Source organism: Myotis daubentonii, chromosome 16 (assembly GCF_963259705.1).
Source record: "Myotis daubentonii chromosome 16, mMyoDau2.1, whole genome shotgun sequence".
Classification (NCBI taxonomy): Eukaryota; Metazoa; Chordata; class Mammalia; order Chiroptera; family Vespertilionidae; genus Myotis; species Myotis daubentonii.
In genome coordinates this window covers 32,373,561-32,399,563 of record NC_081855.1, presented here as the reverse complement: position 1 = coordinate 32,399,563, position 26,003 = coordinate 32,373,561, and the positions used below count along the sequence as shown (strand labels likewise).

Genomic DNA, 26,003 nt, shown 5'->3' with positions numbered 1-26,003 from the left:
TACAAATTGAACATAATTAAAGCATAGTGATTAATCACAAAAACAGTATGTAATTATCTATGTGTTTTCCGATGGTCTTAGGCGACCCCTGTGAAAGGGTCGTTTGACCCCCAAAGGGGTCGCGACCCACAGGTTGAGAACCGCTGCTCTAAAGCAAAGGCCCAACTGGGAAATGTCTTGCTATTAACCCCCACACCTGGACTCAAAGGCTGAGTCCAGCAGCAGGTGGGGTGAGGGGGGTGGTTATGGCAGTGGGGGAGGGGAGGGCCTGAGAACAGCCTGTGGGTACATGTGTGACCCATGGGTGCATTCAGCATCGACAGGCTTACTGCAGCAACCAGTTTACTTCACGCACCTCATTTCTCCCCTTGGATGAACACCAATTTCCAATCCAATTGTCACCTCTTCCCAGGCTGCAGACAATACACCTTGTCCACCCACCTGGATCGGCTGCCCCCGGCCCGGGTCCCCCCCCAGCACACACTGAGGCTCAGCCAGGTTAAAAGTCTGTGGCCTCTCCAAGGGCAGACCGATTAGCAGGAGGAGCTCAGGATGTCGCTGGGGCTGGGGAAGGCAGCTTTATTTAGCCTGAGAGAGACTACTGCTCCTTTGCTCCCAGACCCATTACCTACAGGCACCCAAGCAGACGACTTGATTCCTCTCGTCGCTGCAGAAGGCCCTGGTGCCCCACAGACGTGAGCCAAGGGCGAGTTCTCACCACTTTGAATAAACCAACAAAACCTCTTAAAAACAACCACTGAGAGGCTGAATAATAACCATTCTTTCTCTTTAGTCAGTATAATAAAATTTTAATTATAGCTTCCAAGAGCACCCCCCATCCCCCATCAATTCCCACTCTGGCTTAATAGAAGAATGACTCCTGGAAATTCTGGGGGGTGAGGCAGGGGCTGGAAGAGGTCTGCAGTGCGGACTTAATCAGGTGAGAGAGAGGGGTTTGTGTACGTGTGTGTACAGGTCACAGATGTGCCGACTTCCTGATCCTGCTGGGTTTTCCTAGGAAAGGGGAAATGGGAAAAGGTCCCGAATCGCCTCTCTTCCCGCCCGCTGGACATTTCCCCCATTTCCCTATCGGGCTTCAAATATCCGATGGAGAGAGGAAAACAAGAGAAGAGGGGATTAAGAAGAAAGAACAGAGAACAAAGGTGGATTTCTGCCTAACTTTTGTTTCTTTCCCAAAAATTCCTTTTGGAGGAGAAAAAAAAAAAGATAAAAAGGAGACAAGAAAAAATTTTTTTAAAGAGGGATAAAAACAGAGATCGTGCGCTTTCTCCATGACCCCCAAATCTCCAAACGTTGCTGCTTTAAACAGTGAGCAGCACGGTGTGCGAGGAACAGCGCGGGTGCAGGGAGCACATTGTTGCCCCGATTCCCTGCACCGCTCAGCTGTCACTTGTCAAGCGCTTTGCAACAGAAGAGAAGGAAGCGTGAAAGGCCTCCAAGGAGATCTGCGCCCGCATCGCCCTGAAGGTCTGCTCTCCTGCCCACGCTGGCCTCCAGGCCTTGCCGGTCGTCACCACATCCAGGTCCAAAATCATTTCTGCAAGCCCCTCTCCTGCACTGATCCGACTTACCAATGGCATTTTTCTGAGGCATTTATTCTGAATCCTGTTGAGATTCCTCCTAATTGGCTCAGAAAAGCCTGCTCACAGGCAACTGAGGCTGCGGTGGGGTGGGGAAAGAAGGCAGGCAGCTTCCTCCTCCCCCCAGGGGTGACCACAGCCAGCCTTGGGCAAGTGCCTAGAGGCCAGTCCCAGGTCTCAGGTGACCACAAAGGACAGTCTCCAAGCCTCTCTAACTCCTTTCTCCACTCAGTGGGGCCTTGAGCAACAGCGAAAACATTCTTGCCAAGAGCAGATGCCTTACTCCTGAGCAGAGATGCAGGAACCTACCTGGGGGTCAAGGTGCTACAGTCAAACAGAGTTCAAATCCCATTCTCCAACTCACACTGGCTGTGTGACCTTGGTCAAGTTACTTAACCTCTCTGAGTATCAACCACCCATTACGTAAATGGAGTGAGTGGCTGGGCAATAAAAAGAAATTGAGAATACATGAAGAAACCTCAGCAGTGCCTGTAATAATGACTATAGGCATCATTCATTAATTTACTCAAAAATATTCACCCAGTCCTTAATCTTAAAAGGTGAATCGTTTTACAACTGAGGATGGGCTGAAGGTGAGACGGGAAGAAAGGCAAAGAGCTATCACAACAGGGAGCCAGGGTGGTGAAACTATCAGAAAAAAAGGGGAAAACAGGATCCTTCTCCACACAACCCAACCCAGACTTGATCTGCTGGAAGGCAGCCCGTGCCCAGCACTGTGCAGCGAAAGGAGAGGTAAGTCTGTTTTCCCAGAGCTTCCGGATCCGCCAGGGTAGGGACCAGGCCCGCATAACCGGCCAAGTCTTAGACGACACCATGCACAACTGTGCACTTAGTACATGCTCTTGAACTATGTCTTTGGGAAAGTCTGAAGGCTTGGGGTCCATGCCTGGGCAGGCAACTTCCAGGGCCGGAGAGACGAATGACTGTACGTTCCAAAAACGAATTCAGTGGGAGGTGACTTTTTGTTGAAAGGAACAGTGAGAAGTAAGAGGGGTGAGTTGGCAAACACACAGATTCTGCTGAGTGCCTACACGCCTCTGGCTCATTAAAAGCTCTGCTTGCCTCGGGTCACCTTGGAGGACTCCTCCGGCCACGGACCCAGGAAGCGTGCAGGCTCCAGGCCTGGCTGGTGCAGTCTGGGACCCATCCTTCTCCCTCCCCGCCCCCACACCAAACTTCTCTGGCCACTGTTTACAGCTCACCACATCACAAATCTTTATTTCCTGTCACCCACTGGCCGGAGCTGTCCCCACTCCCTGGTTCTCCCAGACAAGTTAATAAGACGGAGGGCTCCCTAGGGGCCTGGAGCCAGCGAGCATTATCACTCGGCAGCAAGGCAGAAATCCTGACACGTTGGAAATGACTTCAAGCCTATTAATTACCCTTCTTCTTCGGCAGGTCTTTTGAAAGAAAGCTTGACAAATCGAAAGGAAGGCTAGCACTGCCCCTCCGCCCCGTTTCAGTCCCACTCCGGCCCCAGTAACACAAGTATGATTTTTGCCTTTTTTAAGCAATTCATTTGCCAGGGCTGCACCCACCCAGGGAGCCCCAGCTATGATGTGCATGGTTAGGGACACTAAGGGTAAGCTCATCTTATGGGCTAAGTCTGTGAAATCTAAGAGATCCAGGGGCTAGAAGTAGGGAGTGGTCAGGGCTGAGGGCCCCAGGGACATTCGTTCACTGGGACATTCATGGGGAACCCAGGTCCCTGACAACACATGTAGAGGAGAACAATACTGAGGTACCAGGGAGCGCCCACAGGGTCTCTCACTGGACCCCATGCGACGATGCTTTGATTCTTGGGCCCAGCATCCCTTCTGAAACCCTCTGGTTGAATCACCCAACAGAGAAGCATGGGGTGGGGGTGGGGGGCAGCTTTTAATGCTAGAAAAGCTGGAGTGTAAGGGACCAACCACCTCATCTTCAATTTTCACTGTCAGCAGTAAGAGACCAACCACTTCATCTTCAGCTTTCATTGTCAACAGGAAGGGACCGACCACTTCATCTTTAACCTCCATTGTCAACAGCACTGACACCTGCTCGGGATTCCCTTCCTTAGCGAGGCTTATGCAGAAGCCTCTGGGTGGGCTATGGGCACTCCCCAGAGACCTCTCTTTTGTGCGTATTTGTACACCCATCCATGCACCAGCGCCAAGTGGGTTCCAGTGGGAATTAGAAACTACCGACTGTCTCCCTTCCACCAAAGCAGTCCCCATATTGGACAGAACCACCATCTGTCTCGAGCCACCCAACCCAAGAGCCCACAGTCAGCCCCAGTTGTCTCTTTCCCTCTCACAACCCACATCCGACCTGTCAGAACATCGTATGTCTCATCTCCAAAACCACACCCTGAATATCACTGCCTCTCCCACCCGCTGCTGCCTGGTCTGAGATGCCAGTAGGGCTCACCTGCCCTTCTGCAGTGAGCTCGCGCTGGCGTTCCTGCTCCCCAAGTGCAGCCCTGCCATCCGTCAGCAATTCAGGAGCCAATGGGATCTACCTAGAGCAAACATCATATGCCTCTGCCCTCTTACCTCCTTCCAGTGGCTCCCATACACTTGCCCTGCTCACAAACCCTTGGTGATCCCCACCCTACCTACCTTCTCACATCGCCCGCCACTCTCCCTCTTGGCCACCGGCTGCCACCTGTCCTTCCAGCACGCCAAATCTTTTATTTCCCTCGGAGCACTTAACACCTAAAACTGCACACTCTAGGCTCCTTCTCCCGAAAGGCGAGCTCAGGAGGGCTAGGACTGGGTCGGCCTCATTACTAGAGCAGCTTCCGGAACTCAGAGGGCACCGGTACTAGTATACACGGGCCATGACACTAGAGCATGAAGCCCGAGGGCCCGAGTGCAGCCTGTGCCTCGGCCGGTGCAGTGGGGTGCACTCTGCCCTGCCCTGGCAGCAGCCCACAGCAAGCACGTGGCTGGGTCAGTGCAACCCCGTCTGCAGCTCCGGAAACACCAGCTGGAACCTGCCCCTCATCGCCGGACCACCCCTGGCATGGGACGGACCGTCTCACTCTTGTCTATGCGGGTTCCACCCAGCCTTCCAAGGGCATTTTTTTCTTTTTTAAGATCTTTATTGTTGAAAGTGTTCATAGGTCCCCCTTCCCCGCCCCCCCCCCAACCTCTTCCAGCTGGCTCCGACCCCCCACTCCCACCCAAGCCCTCACCACCCCATCAGTGTCCATGGGTATGGGTGTGTGTGTGTGTGTGCGCACACACACACACACACACATATATGCTCATTGGTTGATCTGTTCCCACCCACCCACCCTCCCCTGCCTTCCCTCTGAGGTTCAACAATCTGTTCATGCTTCTTTGTCTCTGAGTCTGTTTTTGTTCATCAGTTTATTTGGTTCATTATATTCCACATATGAGTGAGATCATGATACTTATCTTTCTCTGACTTTCTCTATCTTTTGCTTAGCATCATACTCTCCAGGTTCATCCATGCTGTTGCAAATGGTAAGAGTTCCTCCTTTTTTATTGCTGCATAGTATTCCATTGTGTAGATGGTACCACAGGTTTTGTTTTTTTAATCCACTCATCTGCTGATGGGCACATAGGCTGTTTCCAAATCTTAGCTAAATTGTGCTGTTATGAGCATAGGGGTGCATATATCCTTTCTGATTGATGTTTCTAGTTTCTTGGGATATATTCCTACGAAATGGGATCGCTGGGTCAAATGGGAGTTCTATTTTTAATTTTCTGAGGAAACGCCACACTGTTTCCCAACAGTGGCTGCACCAGTCTGCGTTCCCAGCAGCAGTGCACGAGGGCTGTCTTTTCTCCACAACCTCACAAGCACATGTCGTTTGTCGATTTTCCTTCCAAGGGCATTTCCGCTTTGAATCTCCGTGCCTGGGCTTGATAAAGGCAAGACCCCCCCTCCCTCCAGAACCCTATTTTATCTGGTGCATTCCCACCATATCTCATTTTAAACTCAAGCAAAAATCTTTAAGCCATTACCCAGGAAATCATCATTAAATCATGTGTTCATTTTTATTAGCGTCTCTGTAATTAAAGAGAATCATATTTCCGAAATCTTCAGCTGCACTTATCAAAACCCACCCTCCAACCAATCAATTAGTATTACAATAACCGCGTTCCCTTGTTGCCGCCGCTATTAGCATTTTGATTGAATGTGTGTTGAAAAGTGGCTGGTAACAGAAGATTGTGTTCAGAAAGTAATGTTTCTTTATTCGTTACCACCGAACCTTGTCTGGTTGTCTCCAGTCTCGACTCAAAGAGAGACAAGACAGTTTCCAAACGCAGTCATTTTGGTGGCAGATTATATTTTCAGGAGGTGTGTGATAAATTGGGTACCATGACTCCGGCATCGCCTGCTACACACAGGGGCCTCCCACGGACTGTGGCCTCAGCACCTGGCAGCCCCGATGGGGTGCTGCACCCTCCCCACCCCAGTAATCTAGAACAATAAATGCCAGGTCGTCACACATGGCACTTCAGGATAAGGCCTCTGGCAGATAAGCCAGTGGCCACTGTGATTCCTACAGATGATCATCATCATTACACACCCCCTCTGCTGCCAGGCGCTGGGAAACCTGTTATTCTAACATAATAAGTTCCCCAGTCGTCATCTTCAGAATAAAAGCACCAGTCAGTGAAGAGATGGGTTAACAAGCTCCATTATGGGGAGAGAATGGCTGTCTTCTCCACATCACAGGAATTAAAGACAAGAGTTCATTAAAGCACTATCCTAGAATTTAAACGACCTGCTAGTGCAGACAGCTCTATTTACTGATGCCCCCCCACCACCGATGCCTTCTGTGGTTACATGGAGATTTCCAGAAACATCATGCACAGAAAAGTTCCCACCATGGCACTCTCTCTGACTCCAGCACGCTGGCCCCTCAGCCTGGCAACCAGAGGGCACTCTGCTTGGACCTGTCTTAAAGAGGGGGGGGGGCAGGGTACAGGAGCAGATGCCCGGGATTGGGAAGGGCACGTGGTCCAGGCTATGAATATGGAGGTGGTTACATGCCACCCACCAATTTGTCCGCCCATCAGGTTTCAATGCACAGCGAAGGCCATGCAGAAGTTTGTCTTCACTGCAGGGCACCCTTTGCCCCCCAAACCCTTCACTGCACATTCACCCACAGTTTACTATGCCGTAGTGAGGGGGCATCAACAAATATTAATGCTCCATTAAAAAAAAGGTTTCCAGAATTCAGTGGGGCTTGGGGGTGGATGGGAGGAGAAGCACCATGCAGTTCCTTTAAAAGTCTTTCCTTTCTCTAAACTCAGCCTTCGTTTTCTCCCCCCAACTTGTTTCTCCCCTGGCTGCCAGCCAAGACGTTATAATAGTGTCAGGTAGCAATTTCATTTTTAAAATGCTCTTATCAAGGATTTAGGGTGAAAGATAAGAACAGCACAGTAAATCATCATAAAGGAGTGTAGTGTGAGGCATAGCATTTTACCAATCAAAACAGTTAACAAAAGGAAAAGACAAGGACAGGGAAATAGCGAGTTTAAGCATCATCTAAAAGGGGGAGGGGAGAGGCCAAATTAAACAGAGAGCGTCCTTCAGATTTCCAGGCTCCCTCTGGTAATGGGCTTGGCATAGTGGCCAAACGGCACTAACAGTCCAATTTCCATTTAAAACAGGATGTTTTTAGAAGGCACATATATTGTCAAACCATCGCACACTGGGGGCTCCCATCGAAGTCATCTGACCTGCAAGCATGTGCGGCTAATATCACTGCTTTATTATTTATCAAGTCAATTTCTTCGTGGAATGACTAATAACACAGCCGCAGCTGCTCTCCTCTCCCCACCCCAGCTGCGCGGCCCTGGCAGCAGCAAGGTCTGCTAGGCTACCTGCCGCGCCTCCCCCCTCGCCCCCATCCTGCTCAAGAACCTCGTGGAAAGAGAAAAAGAAGGGATGGACCCAGGGTGCCATTTAGGATTCAAACCACTTTGCGGAAGCTGCTTATACTACCCAGGAAAAGTTAATGCCACTAATTGATTAGGCCAGGGGATATTAATTAGTCCCATAATAAAGGAACTGCAAACTTAAAGTAAAATAAAATACCTACTTTCCTATTCTGATACTTTATGTCTTTGATTACAGTGTACATTTAAAAGCCAACCAAGGGCCACATCCAATTCAAATGTGCAACACACACACACACACACACACACACACACACACACACACACACAACTGTGATGCAACCCAAGAGTGACAATAAAGCTTTCAACTCCTGCATATAAAGTCATTAAGAGTTATTCTAACTTTTTATACATGCCCACCAATTTCTTCTGGGGCATACATGAAAATTCACAGTAAATAAAAACATGCAATTAGATGATTTCCCATCTGCCAAGGAATGATTCAATTGTCCATTAAAAGCTAAAGTTCTAAAACTACATAAAGGGAAATTATCAGGTGTTGTTGGTACACACTGGTGTTGTAAAACAGGATTAGTGTTCCAGGCAAAATACAAAGCTCCTTTTGTAGATCTTACCCATTTTTTTTAAACGTAAGACAGCATGAAGGAGGGAGCAAATTAAACCATAATTTTCAGACTACGTTTCCTTATTGTCACTCAGAAAAATTGCCAGGTGTTTCCAGAGAAGTTTATACATAAATATACTAGCTGAATCAGGAAATCTTTCCAGGGCAAATGAATCAACTTAATTAAAAGGAGCTGTTAAGATGCCAAGCCTAGTGATTTTGGAAGTAGGGAGATTTGGAAATCTCGAACTACCGGCTTTCTACCTGGCCTCTGAGAACCAAGTGCATAACATCTTAAATCCTGGTACTTCCCCCAGCCCAGGGCATCATGGGTCGGAGGGAGGAATACAGGACTGATTTTACATACAAGGGAACCAATATTTTTAGTCTTTCTTTCAAATCAGCTGCCAAGGGCAGCTACAATGACACAAAAGCATCCCCCCGCCCCCGCCCCCGCCCCCTACACACACACACACACACACACACACACACACACACACACACTTGATAAGAAAGTTTGCTGGGTAATCGCTCCTTCCCTAGGTTCTGGAAGAAGCGAGTGTTTCCGAACCCTTCAGTTCTCCAAGCCCTCTCCAGAAGGCACCTGCAGCTCCCACACCTCCCTCCAGACCAGACGGCAGTGCCTCCATTTTGCTGGAGCAGGTCTTGGGGGGGTAGCAAGCAACAAGGAGGCTGAGGTGGGGAGAGTGAGCCGGAACCAACACAAAACACTGGTAGTTATACCTCCCACTCCCCACATGAATCACCAAAGGCCGCTCACGTGAAGGAGTCACCCCCCCCCCCAGGCCCCCGCACAGTTCCTACACGCCAGGGCACATGCCAAGGAAGGCCCATCTCACTGCCCAGACACAGGTCCGAGTCAGAGACCTGGTCGGCGGCACTGCTTTGTGGGTTTAAAGCCAGAAGGATCCTGGCAGATCTGACCCAGGGGTTCCTAGCCCTGACTGCACATTAGCCTCAGGCACTGGTTTAAAAACTCCCCGGGGAATTCTAATGGGCAACAGAGGCAGTGCAGACCTCTGACGTGACAACCATCATTCATCTCATGGGCGTCTAATGCTGAGCTGTGGGATGATGTACGTCACCCAACCTTCCCAAACAACCCTGTCTCTGAGTGAGGAAACGCAAGTTGGCCACGCGAGTTAAGTGGCTCACTGGGCTATAAGGGAAATCTAAACTCCAACTAAAGGAGTGTAAGGGGAAGAGGTGAACTTTGAGGAAGCGCCCCTCTCTGCTTTACTGTGCAGCTACGGCAGCAGACACCTCTCTGTCCTCCTGCTCGGAGACAGTCCCGCTGGGCTCTCAGGGTCCACCAACACTCCTACTCAGTGGACACACAGCTGCCGGGAGTGGGGCGGGCGGGAGCCCAGGACGGGCGAGAGACACACAAAGCAGGGGCCACTGTTGCTTCTGTGTCTATTCTGGGCCCAGAATGGATGATGTCACCTCCAGCGGCGGTGGCAAGCGGAGTCATGAATCATCCACGAACCGGCCCAGACTCCGAGATAATAAATCGGATGTCAGCACTGCGCACTTTGCAGATCTGGTGCAGAGGCGCCAGTGTTGCCGCCCGGGGTGCGGGGGGGGGGGGGCGGTGGCGCTGGGACACAGGCACCAATGCTGGAGACACTCAGAGAGAAGGAGGCGCTTTCAATTATCTCCGGATATCAAGACGGGGTGGCAAGTTGAGGAAGAAATTTCAAATTTGTAGGGAGTGCTCAAAGGCACACAACTTTGATCACTGTGAAATCCTGGCAGTTACTTTTATGTGCCGCCGGGTTTGCCAAGCAAACCTGAGGATTAAGAGAAGCACATCCATCCAGTGCTCCAACTATTAATTATCGAGGTGCCCACCGGCCGGGACCAGAGACCTGCAGGTGGTACCACGTTGACCCTCAACTGCATTAATTTAGCTCAGAAACTCACTCTAGGATTGAATTTGGCAAATGTTCCTGCCTGGAAGGGTTTCTGGGACAACAGAAAGAAACCAAGGCGTCTGTTAGGCAGGTTTAGTGTTGTCTCGCTGTGTTTTTCTTTCTTATTTTTTTCCAGGGTGGAAGTCGGGGCAGGTATGGAAGGATGGCAAGGTTTGCATTGCCGTACATATGAGCTCTTCTGACCTCCTCTTTCTTCTTCTTTTTCTTCTTCCTCTACTTATTTTTTAATGGTTTGTTTTGTTTTTTGGCCTTATTTTTATAGCCCTAAACAGCTGAGTTGAATGAACCAACTGGAAACGCCGATTATAGTTCACATTCTTGGAGCTGGGAGTTTGGACAACTCCCAAGTGTATTGGTTATTCCTTGGCTTAAAAAGAAATGACTGAGCTCTAAAAGCTACTAAATAAAAATGTAAACCTCAGCGTTCTTCAAGGGTCTCTGGACCAAAAAGTACTTCAACATCCTGAGGTCAATTTCGGGGTCTTTGGCCACACAGACTTGGTCAAGGCATGAACCATGTCAGGATTTGAGGGGCTGTGTTCTCCGTTGGGAGGAAGGTCTTCTCTCTCATTTCTCTTGCACACAGTGTTGCTGAGGGAGCAGCTGTGGCATGGATGTGCCGGGGGCAAGGCTAGGAGTGCCCGCTGGGGCTGCAGGCCAGTGGTGAGCAAGGGAATGTGTCCAATAAATAGCAATGCTTAGCCCTCTGGATTAGTTTCATGTGGCTGCTGTAGCAAATGCCACAGCCTGGAGGGGCTTAAAATAACAGAAATTTATTCTCTTGCAGTTCCAGAAGTCTGAAATCAAGCTATCAGAGGGCCCAGGTTCTCTTGAAGGTTCTAGGAGAAAATCTGTCCCACACCTTTCTCCTAGCTTCTGGTGTTGCCAGCCATCCTTGGCTTATACCTGCGTAACTCCACTCTCTGCCTCTGTGGTCACGTGACATCCTCCCTGTGTGTCTCTCTTCACCTGTCCTCCCTCTTCTTAGGACACCAGTCACACTGAATTAACTCACTGCAGTATGATTTCATCTTAACTTCATTACATGTGCAAAGAACCTATTTCTTTTATTATTTTTTAAATTGATTTTGAGAGAGAGAGGAAGGGAGAGGGAAAGAGAGAAACATCAATTTTTGAGTGAAACATCAATCGGCTGCCTCCTGCACGCCCCCTACTGGGGAAGGAGCCTGCAACCGGGCATGTGCCCTGACTGGGAATCGAACCAGCAACCTTGTGGTGCCACACTGGCCAGGGCAAAGAACCTGTTTCCAAATAAGGTCACACTCTGAGAGACCAGAGGTTCGGACTTCAGTATACCTTTTGGGGGACTACAATTCAGCCACAATACCCTCCCATCTTGGAAAACTTGACAGCATCTGGCAACAGTTAACTAGAGCAGTGGTCACCAACTGGTGATCTGCAGACCACTGGTGGTCCGTGAGGTCCGAAAGGTTGGTGACCACCGATCTAGAGTGTTAACCTTTTCTCCAGTTAGCATGCCTTCACCTTTATTCCCCAGGGAATGACAGTAACAGTATTCTTATTAACGGTAAAAGAGCAGCACTTCTTATAACAATAAAGTTAAATTTACAGGTAGTCTCCTAAGCATCAGATGCTTCCCACAGATTATCTCACTGAAGCCTCCCCATCCACGAGTCAATAATGTTAGTTCCATTTTACAGGTGAGAAAACGGAGGGTGAGAGGAGTTTAGTGGCTTGCCCAAGGTCACACAGCTCATTCGTGGTAGCTCTAACATTTGAACCCAGTGGTGTGACTTCAGACCTAAGCTCTAACCTGATCGTCACAGGGCCCAGACACCCAGGGGCCTCACTAACTGGGGTACAGGACACAGCTGCCACATGGTGTAAGTCCCCACATGTTTATTCACCATAATTTGGTTTCGGGAGATGCCTTTAACTCTTTTTCCTGCTAAATTAAAAAGCACTCTGACCTCCTAGAACGAAGGGTCTCCCCCTGGTCTGGAGTAAACTCAAGCAAACTGGTTTCCTTCCAGACCTGGGAGAGTCTGGCTAGTCTATTAATAGCACGTTGTCTGGGAGGAGCAGGAAATACTAAGAAAATCCTCATCTATCTATCTGACTCTCTGTTTATGGAAAAAAAAGGACGGAGGCGACTCAGAGGCAAAGGATTCTGGCCTGCATGCAATCATGTCTTGTAAGGAGCTGCCCAGTCCCTCCGCCAGGCAGGACAGAAACCTCTGACGAGGCAGGGCCCAGACCTCCTCCAAAGTCTGAGACACCACATATCGTACCGACCCCACAATCACAACCGAGTGTAAAAACATTTACACATAACGTCAGAAACAAGGTACAGTGACAACAGTTTCTGTGCTAGGGATGGGTGATATTTATTAAAAAAATTCCCACCTTGTTACATCACTACATTTACAATTTAAGTTGAAATGAATTTTAAAAGCTCACAATAAGGAAGTAAATGTTTGAATAGGTAATGAGTGCACATGGTACAAAAATGCAAAAGGTAAATGAGTATACAATAACAAGTTTCCCGCCTCTCTGTACCTGTGGTCACTTAATCCTCATCCACAGAAGCAAATGCTGTCTTTATTGATGTATATTTGCAATCTATGAGTATATGCACATGCACATAAAACACATTCGAGGACCTGCTGTCACACTTACTGATGTATGCCTCGGGCGAGCCCAATATCATCGTTCCTATTTATGGATGAGAAGCCTGGGCCACAGAGGAGTAAAGCAACTTGCCACGGTCACACAGCTACTAAGTCACAGAGCTTAGATTCAAGAGCGTGTGCCATTTCACTCTGACCCGTTTTGTGGGTATCCTCTCGGAAATATTCTATGTACATGCAAGCAGGTATTTTGTGTGTGAGGAGAGGGGGAAAATTATTTTTAAAGACTAGAGTCTTAAAAATTCAAACACAGGTTTTCGTTTACCTAAAGAGGTTAAAACTGATGGTCTCCTTTAAGGGGAAAAAGAAAGAAGACCACTGGGCACTGACCGCTTGCTGTGGGCACTTTACCAGCTGATTCACTACCTCCTACGGAGAGGTGAGCCACTCCACAGGGAGCCACGCGGGGCTCAAGGGGAAGCTGGGCTGAAACTGAGCATGGCCAGCATGGAAGCGACACTCTCTCCAGCACCCGGTGCTGACACACAGCTTCAGAGGAGCTGGCGTACGCCCTCTGACCCGCGAGGCTCGAAGTGGAGGCTCAGCTCCGGAGCCACACAGTAGCCTGGGCTTCCCCAGGAGCCTCCAGGCCCAGCAGGAGGCAGCGGGACCCCGCTACTGGTCCCCTGGGCCGCCCCGCGATGACCCCTAGCAGCACCGTGATCTAAGAAAGGGGGTGCTTTAAATCAGGTCACCAAGCTGAAGGCTCCTTTCTCGTCAGGTCTCCACCCTCTTCCCTCACCGAGATCTTAAAACATGTCACGAGAGTCAGAGCCTGGGCCTCTCTGGGAACAGGGCCGAACAAAAGCCTCATTGTCCCTCCACAAAAAGTCATTTCTGGGTCAGTGCAGTTGCTGACCCCGGGGCCCACTCCCTGCTCCCGGGGGCCGCCGCCAGAAGGGGGGCGGGAAGACCTATTCGCTCACCGCCCTTTTGGTGCCAGAGCTTTTATTCCAAAGGAAAGAAGTTTAGGGTTTACACTTGTGCTAAAGAAACCACAGCCTCCAGGGAGCCAAGGTCCCCCGGCCCTGGGCAACCCTGATCCCAGCCCCGTTGCTAGCGAGTTAAGGGTTTTGTAACCCTCCCCGTCTACGGAGCAAAGCAGGTGAAGAGAAACCAAGCTACTGTGTCGATTAATATCTCAAGAGACAGCTGGGAATGGGCGCTTCCGGAACTCGGTTAGCTCAGGGGGAAACATTAAAGCGCGTTCCTAGCTTTCCTGTCAGGAATAAAATCACGGTCTCAGATCGATGCTGCCAGGGCTGGGGCATCTCCAGGAATCTTTAATGCCCTCCTCGACACATTTTCAAAGTCACATTCCCCTTCAACCCTGCCCTTTTAATTGGTTATTTGCGAGGTCATGTTTGCACCGATTTCTCGGGAAGGCTAATGGTGTTTATTTAACAAGAAAATAAAATGTGCAGACAGCTCCGGGCGCTGGTCTCTGAAAGATGGCTCAGGGTGGGGGCTGTGGCTCTTCACCCCCTCCCCCCCTCACCCTCTATTGCTGATATTCCTCATGGACTCCTTGTTTGTGATTCCACAAACCCTCATCCCACTTTCTATCTCAGCACTTGAGGAGGAGCGGAGATGGGTCAGGTGACAGGCCAGGCCTTGAGGGGCAGGTACTGGGCGCCAGGGGGCGGGCAAGGTTGCTTGGCCTCTGGCAAAGCCCTGCAAGGGTGCCCCCCTCAGGGTGGGTGCACAAGCACGCCCACCTCACTTACACAGCCCTGGCTTTAGAATGAGCCCAGGCGGAAGCACAGACTCTTGGGTTCTGAGAATCTAGTGGGACTTGTCGGCCCTTCCTCGTTCTAACCTAAGCGTGCCCAACGTCACACTTGCACTAACTGAATCCAGTAAAATCTCTCCAAGTGCCCTAAGGCAGCAATCAGTGCCCACATCACTGCCAGCCCCCTGCCTGCTGGCCTCTTCTGAGTGGCCTGGAGGAGACTCAATGGTATTGAGTTCCTGCCCCACCCTGAGTCTGCCCTCGAGTCCTAGTTCACCAATATTTCTTACGTAGCTGCCCTGCACTGACAATGGCCCACTTAACCAGATCTAGACCTCCACTTGCAGCGAAGAGCCTGGGCCTGGTGATGGCCGCACTGCACGAGGGACTGATGGGAAGAACAGTATGTGAGACCCTGGTCGGTGTTTGTGGTCTCTGACAGACCAGCAGCTTTCTTGTCAACGGGCTTCCAATTCAGGTGCAGACTTGGATCAGTGTCAATAATGATCAGCTGCTGGTTTCCAGGTGTCCCGCAAACCCCTTACTTAACCCACATCTCAGACTTGGGGTGGAGTGCGATGGGAGCAACTAGCACAGACCTGAGAGGTGGGGAAATGCAAAGGGCACCAGTCCCCCCGGGGAAGGCAGACCCAACAGCAAATCCTCCAGCCGTGGGAGCAGAATTTTATAAGATGCCTTCAGGTCACATCAGCACCAGTGTCATCACCAGTGTGATTCCTCGAACCCTAACCCCACTTTCTACTCTATCCAAGGACCCTTCCCACCCAAACTCCTTCCATCCCACAATGTCAGTTCCAGGTTGCAGAGTCCCCAAGCCTCCTTCCCAGGGAAACAGTCAGAATGCTGGGATCACATTGGGAAAAACACGAATGCGTTATCTTCAACATCCCACCCTACGAATGAAGCAATGCTGTTTTATTTTTAATTTAATTTAACACCTTTGTGGAACTCTTTATACATGCCCACCCCCTGCCTTAGGAAATAGGCACCAAAGCACATAAATCACTACAGTGATTCTCCATCATTTTAGTGTACATAAAAGAGTCGGTACAGGCTTCAGAGGTCAATTTCAAAAGTGAGTGTCTGGCAGGTAGTCAGGACATTAAGGACTGTTTTTTCTCCATAGAAAAGCATTATCTTCTATCACAGTTTCGGCTCCATCCTCCTGGCACCATTTTCATAAATAAACTGATTACACAAATTATGAAGGCTTTAAACTTCAGCCAGCTGCTTTTTGGGGCAGAGCCGTTGTAAGGCTCACGGGAGAAGCCAAGCTCAGTGCAACTGCCCTGCGGCTGAGCCTGCAGAAAGCTCCTCCCTCAGGCTTCGTGGGTCCAGCACTGTGCATTCCCAGCCCCCCTGGGAAAGGCCCGTCTGCGGGTCGCAAAACCACTCTGGGGCTGAGGTCGGCACAGCGAGGGGCCCTGTGGGGACTGGACACTGTGTCTGAGCCGCGGTTCCTCTCCAAAGCCATTAGCCTTGCACTTAATAAGCGACTGCTAACAGTTGGGAGAGGAGTCATCCATCACACTGATCTTTATTTTCTCTGGTGTATCCTGTTCCTTGCCTCTGGCCCTGTTCTAGAGCAAACAGGCCTGCTGGGTAATGGAAGCCACAGGGAGGGAGAAGGCTGCGGCCCTTCTGTACCCACTCCCTCTCCAGCTGACCCTTACCAGGCACCCGATAAGCTTCAGAGACACAGGCTCATTTTCCGTTGGGCCCCCGACCACCCAGGCCTCCTCTGATGGGCCAAACATAGAGGGACCCAGCGGTGCAGGGCTCATGGTCCCCAAGCCCTGGGGCCAGGGGGAACGACAGCCGAGGCTCCCCTGGAATGATGCCCATGGAAGGGGCTCCCTTCCCCCCGAAGGAGGTGAGTGTGAGATGTTATTTCAGCAACCAGCTTCTCCACATCCCACGTTCTCAAACAGGGCTGACGTGGGGAGAGAGACCTGAACCACAGCCCTTCCTCCCTCTGGGCTCAACCTCTCAGTCTCTGCCAACCAAAGAGGGAATAGAAAGGACAGCAGCTTGTGGCTTCTTCCCTCCTGGCCCCTCCCCACCAGCTCCACTCTGGGATCGATACTAATGCCGAATTCACAATCTTATCTGAGTTTTGCAAGGATAAAGCAACAAACTTCCCCCATGATTAAATCCTACGATGATCAGCCCAATATTTTCCAGACCACCTCCAATAACTTCTAGAGAGCAAAGGAAATGACCGAGAAATCTGAAAGCCACCACCCTCCCTCTCCTGTAACAAAGAATCCTGCGGAAGCCAGGAAATAAGGTGGCGGGCGAGGCTGAGGAAGGCCCCGGCTCCTCCCAGGCTCAGCTCCTGCCCGGCTACAGGAACCTAGGGCAATCCAAAACTTTATGTGCCTCAGTCTCTCCATCTGGAAATGGAGGTAGACTGTAGTCCACTAAGAAGAATGGGCGTGGAAGGTGCTCAAGTCCTTAAAATCAGCAGCTCCCCTGCGTAAGCCCTGCTCAGCACGACGCTGGGCTTCCATCTGACGAGAGTGGGACTCGGGCAGCTGGGTGCACCTGTGACTGTCACAGAGGTTCCACAGTGCGTGCGGGCACTGTGCGAGTACTTGGTGCCTCAGTGCGCAGGGAGTGCTGTTTCATGTGGCCTGGTGAACTCAGAAACCGCTAGACCACATGGTGTGTGGGGCAGGGGACCCAGTTCCCCCTTCAGGACCCATTGCTGGAGGAAGGCCCCGGCAGTCTGCCCCTCCAGGATTTCCTCAGGACAAGCCCAAGGTCACATCTGCATCCAACGACTGATGAACATGCAGGTGCAAAGCCCGGCCCTCTGACCCCAGCTGGGGACAGTGGCCTTCAGGATTCCCCAGAGCATCCCAGGTGGGCTCTGCCTCTCTTCTCTGCCTCACCAGGGACACTCCTGCACGCTAATCCTCCTCTCGGGGGAACAACCTACACCTGCTCACCTCCCTTCCCGAGTAAAGAAAATTAAAATAGAAAAAGGAATTCATCTTGGACAGTCTCTCAGATAGAAAGCTAAAAGCTGGAAGCATTTGTCCGGCCCTGAGCTCCTCCACCCAGTTCCCAGGTTTCCAGAGCAGGAGCCTGAGGTGTTCAGAGAGGTTAGGGAAATGTCCCCCACTGCCATCAAGGGGCAGTGGAGCTGGGAGGGGGTCCCTCTGTGTGAGTCAGCTGCTGCTCAATCTTCTTCCTGTTCCAGGGCAGGGGACACACATGCTGGGGGGTGTGGGGGGCTCACTGTCTCCTGTCCCCTGAATCCTTTCCCATGGTGCCAGCAGGTCCAAGTGCAGATGTAATATGGGAACAGAAGAAACTGCTGTGCCAATGTAACTGAGGGCCACCCTCGTCCCTAAAGACCGGCAGGGAATGCGGGCAGGAGGGAGCCACTGTGGGGCAAGGAGTGGAAATTCTGCCCTGACCTCTGTCTCATAATGGCACGTGGCCGGCTGCACCCGACCAAGGCCAGGCCCAGGCCCTGGTCGTTTCCCTGACAGCAGCTGCCACAGCTCCAAGGACACAGGTTTTCAGAATGCCTGGGCTTCAGGACGAGCCAACGCCCCAGGCTGCCCGGCAGGCAGGTCCGGTTAGAAGTTGGATGTGGGCTGAGCCAGTGCTGGGACGACCGGAGAGACTCATGGCCGGGCTCTTTAAGAAGCGAGCCCGAGGCAGCACCCGTCTGGGAGGTGTCCTCGGCTTCTGCTGCTGCAGCATTTTCCTCTTGATAAGATCATGGCAACCAGGAAGCTGAGGAGGTGAAGGGAAGGTTGGGCAAGGTGGCTGCAGAGGATTTTATTTTCTTGTGCTTATCACCTGATTCCAAGTGCACATTCCATCAGGCCAGGGTTGGCGGCCACCTGCCTCCCTCCCCAACCCCCCCCCCGGATCCATACACATAATTTGTTTCTTTCCTCCCCTAACTGCTCCGAATCACTGAAGTATCGCCCCAGCTTCAGCCCCCAGTTCAAGGAGAAACTCCTCCTCAGCTATTGAGGGGCTGGGAAAAGTGTAGGGGCCAAGCTCCCACCCACCCAGAGGAACTGGGGAGCAGGCTTCCGCAGCGTGTCAGGGCCTTCCTGGTGAAACTTCTGGGCGCACCTCCCTCCTGCCTCTCCTCTCCCGCCCCAGCAGCATCAGGCTGGGCCCCACCAATGCATTCATGGGTGGGCGATCTGTGCATTCACACACGGCCACCCTGCTCAGAAGGGCTCCATTTTGGGTTGAATGCTCTGCTGTCATCTTGAAATTCTTAATAACTGTTGACTAAGACACCCCACCTGTCATCTTGTTCTGGCTCCATTAGCGATGTAAGGGGTCTTGCATCTCCCATGGGAATTGGAAACTCTGGCAGGGCAGAAGGAGGCCAGGCAGGGCCCGCTCGGCTGAGGCAGGACCATGCATGCTCCAGGGCCTCTACCCGCCCACGGCCACCAGAAGTCCTGACTTGGGAGGACCTGCTTTGGGCCATGGATTGGGGCTTCCTCCACCGCACAACAGGAAACGCCTCCCTCACCCAGTCACAGAGGGACCACTACCCCATCGCTGCACCCAGGGATGCCCACAGCACAAGTTAGAAGTAAGAGAGAACATTTCCTGGCCCCCGGGAGCCCAATGTCCCGAGTTTCTGGCCACTGAGAGTCACTGCACTCCTCAGAGGACAAACCTCATTCCCTGCACATCTCTGAGGGTGAAATGAGAGACTGATCATCTCCTCTAGTCCCGGGCCTGACCCAGAGCAGAAGATTAAAAATACCTTTTCATTCATTGACATTCAAAGAAGAACGACAACAACATTGCCTGGAAGCCGCTGGGGAATCTCCCAGGTCCCAGGATTACAAATCCTAGCACTGAACCCAGACGAGTGCCATGTTCAGAGGGGCCTCGCCCGCTCTGGATATAAACACACAAAAACATTCTTAACAAACCCATCCCCATGTGGAGACAACACAGAAAGAGGGGAATCTGAAAGCGGCGGTCCTCGGTTTGAGTGCCTGCTCTGACCTTGGGAGTGGCAGTTACCCCCTCTGAGCTTTGGTTTTCTCAACAAAACAGAGAAGATGATAATATAATAAGAAGAGCTAACATTGAGGCACAGGTGACAATGAACAATACCTTAGGAAGTACTAGTATCATCCCCGTTTTGCAGATGAGCAAACTGAGGCATGAAGAAGTTAAGTGACTTTCCCAGCATTACAGCCACGCTCCTGCGGCCGCTGTGAAGATGTAAAGAGACAATGCCCGTGGAAGCCACATGGACAGGTGCAGTGTGGATGCTGCTGCAGGATAACTGGCCTGCTCATCACTGTCACCCTCCTGCTCTCACCCCTGAGCAATGCAGGGGACAGAGGCAGACATGGTCACCTGTAAGCTCTTCTTTTCTCTCCTTGCCTCCCCTTCCTCCTCATCCCCGACTCCTCCCCAGTTCTTCCCAACATACATGCCGCTGACACCCCAGTGTTCGGCCCAATTTTCCATTCTCCCTTTTGAGGACGCTGCAGATGACGCACGAGAGGCCCACTACCCGGTGCACGCAGGACGCCGCCTCCTGCTCCCACCCCTGCCAGCGACGATTCCCACTCCTTCCTCCCTTTCACTCAGCCTGCCTGCTCGGAACAGGAGACAGACCGTCAGAGCTGGGTAACTGCTTCTAATCACAGGTGACAGCAAGAGTGTAAACAACACAAGAAACATCTAAATGCAATCCAAGTGGCAAGGAAACACTCGCTCACTCCAGCTCCTCTCCAGAGCGCGGCTTCCTGCTTCCTGCCGCCGCCCCTTCGGAAGCTTTGCTCATTAACGCCCTGTTAATAGGAATCTTGCCCTGTTAATAGGAACCCCGGACACCGGAACAGAACGCTGAACCATAACCTTTGACCCTACTTCCTCTGGGGTGGATTTTTTTAGCTCCCTCCAATTTTCTGTTTAAAGCAATAATTTTAACATGTTCTTTTGAGGGAAATGGAGGTCAGAGACCCCTTTGAGAATCTGTCCAAAGCTCGGGATACTCTCCCAAGAAAAGCGCAAACATCAAACATTCTGTGTTGTTCCCAGGGCTCACAGACCCCAGGTGGAGACCCATTTCCTGAGACGGGGGTGGGGCAGTGACAGCACAAGAGGAAATGCAAGCGCAGCTGCGCTCCAGACACTCCGGGGGCACAGGGCACCTCCTGGTCTGTGCGGCTCCCACATCGCACCAGCCTGCAAGGCTTCTCTCTCTTTTTGGCTCTTTAGATTGACAGTGCGCTCCAAACCACCTCCTCCAATGCAAATTGGAAACTCAATTGAGTAATTACTGTGAATGATTTCCACTCGGATCACTCGGTGCTGAGGTTCGGCGAGGACTGAGCAAGCCAGGATGAGAGGTATGTCTGAACGACGTTGGGTGTGGCTGCACAATGCAGTGACAGCACCCGAGCCAAAAGGAACTGGGTGTCTGAACTGTCTAGTCTCTGGCCTCTTTGTCGCCCTCCATTCATACCGATCTTCAACAGATGGTCGACTCCATCTGCTACATTCTGGAATAGTCACTGTACCTTCTGTCTGTGGGACTGAGGTGAGAGGGGCAACCTTCATACACTGGGGGTCTTACCTCTGTGCCTGTTGGTGGTCTTATCGAACATCAGCATCGCATCCTCCACCTGCAAAACAAATACAGAATAGAGCTGCGTTAGGAATGTTAACAAAACACACAAAATAGTCTATAGGGGGGGTTCCATGATAGAAGTCCCAGTTGCTCATTAAACACTATTTGGAAATACAAAAACTTGGAAAAAAGATCACTTGTCTTTTAGTCTTTCCACTTAGCACAACCACGTGTTGGGCAGCAGGCGCAGCCTGGAGCGACTTCCGTGTGTGCTTGTGGTTAGAAAGGACTGAGCACTGTTCGCAGGAGCTCACAGGCTCACAAATGGGCTTGGGGCCTGAGCTCAGCTGGCTGAGAAAAGAAATCATAGGTTATTCATTCCTCACTCCTCCCAGACCATAGTCTCCGACGGGGGGTGGGGGAAGACACTGGATAAAGCAATAACACCAGGTTTAAAATGGTGCCTCCAGACAAATCAAATCCATTTTTCCAGACGCTATCAAATATAACAGGGGGAAAAGCAAAGTCAGGGCAAGAATGGAAGAGGGGGGTAGGCAAGCCAGACAAACCTCGGAGGGACTGGCCTCACTTAAAACTCTCTTCTGGAGTCAGGGCCCCGTTTTGTTGCTAAGCAACCGAGCCTGCACAAACAGGCTCCTGGGGCCTTCTCCTTCTGGTCCCCATTTCTGAAGTCAGTCACTGGGAGGAAAATGGCCTTGCATGGTGAGTGCTCCTCCAGCAGGGAGCCGCCCTCTCTCTCTGGGCATCAGGCTGATGGCGGTAGGAGATGCTAGTTGGAGACGGGGCGCCTTCAGCAGACCTCTCCTGGGCCAGAGGCTCGATAAGCCTCCCGGGCGCCTGCTGAGGCCACACACAACACAGCGTCTGCCTCCCGAGCACCACTCAGGCAAAACCACCAGAAGACCAACTGGTTTGTTTGTACACAGAGCAGTCGCACTTGAGCATATGGTGCTGCAGATTCAGACCCTGGGCCTCCATCAGAATTCCAAAGCCTGGGGTGCGGGTGGGTTGGGGGAGGCCTGCTGGGTATCGCGCAGGTAAACATGACATCTGTTTCCCACCTTTCTCCGTATTTTCTAAATGTTTGCCAAGTCCTTATTTTGAGCTAAAAATGTCTAACAGTAAGAAAAACAGCCTTCCTTCTATGTTGGCCATATTTTGGTGCTGAAACTCAGATCCCCTTAGGAAATAAATATTTTGAATTTTTACAATAATGTATTTTCAACCCCCCTTTTCATCAGTACGTAACTGGCTCCCTCTTTTTCTTTCTAAGTCTGGGCATTTTCTGACGCTGCCCTCCAACGTTCGCTCAGCCTGGTGAGTGAGGGGGAGGAGCCGTGTACATTTTTTAGGGCAACCATTGTTGGAACAAATAGAGCTCTTTCCTCTGTAGTCCAGCTGTACAATGGGACTGGCAAAGACCCCCGAATAGATAAAGTGTCAGGGCGAGAGAAGAATTCCATTAACACATTACAAAATAAAACATCTAAGAAATAGCTAGAGAGGAAAGAGAAAGGGGGTTAAAATCAATCTGGATAAGCCCCGGTGCTTGGGGGAGAGAAAACTTTTCAGCGATTGCGAAACACATTAATTCAGAGAAGCCATCAATGCGATGGAAATCTGGCAGAACAGCAAGAGCTGAAATGGGAAGAATTTGAATACACAAAGACTGGCTGAATAGAATGAAAAGCACGGCCTCACATACGGGCTGTTCTCACGGTTCTATGTGAATCAAACAGAAGTGGCTTGTGTGTGTCTCCCCCGTCCCGGGGAAATGAGGGGCACAGTCAAGGTAACTGGTATCCAATCCAGGAGCCTGCAAGCTGATACCTTTGTGTGTCTGACATCTTCGTTTGTCTGTCTGTCTGTGCGCCCCCACCGCCCCCCCCCCCCCCCACACACACACAGGAAACCCAGGTAGATCAGCTGGCTGTGCAGCCACCACTTCAGCATGCAGACCAGGCATTTCAGGTGCTGGACGAACACGGGGCCGTGTGGGGCTGAACACAGGTCCCCCTGACCTCAGATCACTAACCCTTAACCCTTGTGAAACGCATCCTCAAGGAATACCACTCTCCTTCTCAAGGTGAGCACTGCGATTTCTTTTGGGTTGACAGTGCCCTGCCCTGCCTTGCAGGTTTCTTTTTACTAAAGATGGGGGCCCACCAGCCTCATGGTCCCGGGATCGCAAGTAAGAAGGAGGGGAGGTATCTGGACCTCAGCATATTTGTTCCACATCCTGGCACATGCCCAGTCTGTTTTGAGAGAAGAAACTTGTCCTGACCTTGAGATGTGCCTTCTGACAACGTAATGCAGGTTGGAAACGCAGCCCTGACATTCTAGGTGGTGCATCTAAGCGAATGACAAAGCAGGAGAAAGTAACTTGGATGTGAGATGGCTGAGGACAGCCAACGTGGTCTGAACACCAGGGTGTCCTGAACATTTATTTCTGTCACATTCTCCGAGGCGTGCACCATGCACACTTCACATCCGAGGGTCAACAGCGGGAGCTATAATGTTAGCTCGATGGCCTGGGGTTGGGGCATGGTTTCTTGAACTCCATCCACCTCAGAATTACCTGGAGGGCTTGTGAAAACACAGACCCCCAGAGTGTCTGATTCAGTGCATTTGCATTTCCACCCAGCTCCCGGGCAGTGCTCACACCGCGCCGGGCCCGTGGACCACTTTGTGGGTGCTACTCTAGGGATGAGAAACAAGAGCAAAGGTCAAAGAAACTGGGCAGAGCTGCTTCCTCCTCTTTGCATACACTCGGCGCTCGATACAGGAAACAAATTTCTCTCCCGGGGGCAAGAGATGCACTTCAGTCTGGCAGTTGTTCACCCCTTTGTTCCCCGTTTCTTGGATGTTTATAGTCTACAATCCTGAGAATGATGATGGGAAAGCACGATGGGAAAGAAGACAAGAAGAGGGACTTCTTGGCAACCAATGCAGGAAAAATTCGGATTCCACCAGGACCCTTCGAACAGATACACCAGCTAATGTGTGCATCACTCAGCCAATTCAATCTTGATTAGAAAACCTAGCTAATGGTAACTTTACTTATTAATTTCATGCATCAGATATTTATTAGGCACTCACTGTTTGCAGAACTTCAGCCTAAGTACAAAGAAGAGGCAAATTATATAGGTCCCTGGTGGGGGGATTGCTCTCATGGCCGCACACCCCTTACCCTGTAATTTTGCAGCTCCTCTCCCCAAAGAAGCAGAGTCGACCTCCTTATCCCGTGTATCTGAACTTGACTTGTTATGGTCAATAAACTGAGGTGGAGAGAATGGTATTCCCAGCCTGCAGAGGGTGTGCCTGTTTCGGCTTGTTCTCTCTTGCATCTCCACCATCCCCCTGAGAAGGGCATGCCCAGGCTGGCCCGCTGGAGGGTGAGAGACGCGTGGAGCATGGCCAAGTCCCCTCAGTTGCCCCAGCTGAGGCCTGCCTCGCTGACAGTTAGTCAACCCCAAAATGTGCAAGCAAGCCCAGCCACAATCAGGAGAACCACTCCCCGTGGGCTCTAGACACGTGAAATAAACAGCTATTGTCTGCTGTGGAGGTTTTTGTGGCTGTTTGTTACACAGCATTCTTACAGCAATTGGTAACTCAAACATGGCCCCCGTTCTAAAAAAAAAAAAGTTTTTTAAGATACACAGGCAGTTTCAATAATTCCAGACAATGAACAAAGGCAAGAAAAGGGGTGGCAGGAGATAAACTGCAGAAAGTGGGCTGAGTCATAAACTATCAGGTTCCACAATGCGAGTGGAATACAGGTATTAGGGTGTGAAGGGACCACTTCTAAATCTCACCCCAGCAGCAAGGGTAGAGGCTGAGATCCCAGGAGCACCAAAGAGAAATTGGCAACATGCTCCTCACTAAATGAGCACCATGAAAATCAGCAATAATTAGCACTCAAGTCAGTGGGTGATGCCTCTCTAATCCTAATTCATTTAATGAATGAGCAAACCCTCTCTATAATGAGTCAAAAGATTTATTGTGAGCCAGACATCCTTGCTGGGTGATTTTAGAAGCAGCCAGATGGTGCTGACCGCATCCAGAGGTGAGACTGTAGCCAGCTCCTGTGCTAACTGAAGAGGAAACCTTTCAAGTCACAAAGCAAAGAAGCTCCCGAAAGGAGAGATCAAAACTTCTGTTTGTCAAGTTGGATGGCCAAAGGCTGGGGCCCTAGAATGTACCCCCAGACTGTTGCTTCTCCTGCCTGCGGTTTTGGCTCCCCAACGACATAGTAAGTGAATGACGTTGATTCGGGGACAAAGAAAACTTGTTCCTAGGACGCGGCTAAATGGGAGAGTTGCTGGTAATAACTCAGCAGGTGCCAGGAGGCAGCGGAGCGTGCCGGGCGGGGTTGCACAGAGCCATGGGCAGGACCCAGGATCTACTGCCATCTCCAGGGATCTCACTGAGGACAAGTCACCTCCCATCTCTGTCTTTCCGTTTCTCATCTGTGAACGGAGGGAATTGTATGAGGTGGTCACCTAAGATCCATTCGCACAGACTCTCTACCTGCAATGCTAACACGGACCGCAGAACCGGCTGGGACAGCTGGGAGCATGGAATTCACCACCATTCCTCTGCAAACTCTCCGCTCTGTGAGGATGTCCCAGAGCTTTGCTGTGGCCAGCACACCCTGAGAAATTTCCTACTCCTCTTGGGATATAAATACAGAACACCCACACACCATGCATATCAAGAACCCAGCAGGAAATGGCACTTCAAATGATCCTTAAATTATCTGGCCAGACACGAAGAGGGAGAAGGAAGAAAAAAATAAAGAAAAAAGAAATGCAGCTCTTCAAACTCCCCCAGAACAAATGCCCTTGAATTTCGCTTCCTGCTCCCACTCAAACGCTTCAAGTGTTAGTTTAAATAAAT

At 50.9% G+C, this 26,003-nt stretch overlaps 1 protein-coding gene across 11 annotated transcripts in view; it reads right to left on the bottom strand.

Annotated features, from left to right (window-relative positions):
* The window catches only part of MSI2 (musashi RNA binding protein 2), a 348,681-nt gene that overhangs the window by 101,302 nt on the left and 221,376 nt on the right, over positions 1 to 26,003 (bottom strand). For all 11 annotated transcript variants that reach the window (XR_009449177.1, XR_009449178.1, XR_009449179.1 and 8 more), the window contains exon 7: positions 21,090 to 21,138. Coding sequence is in view for 8 of the 11 variants with exons in the window: in XM_059669570.1 (XP_059525553.1) it covers positions 21,090 to 21,138 (49 nt within the window). In the remaining 3 variants the exon portion in view is untranslated. The remainder of the gene's footprint in view (positions 1 to 21,089; positions 21,139 to 26,003) is intronic.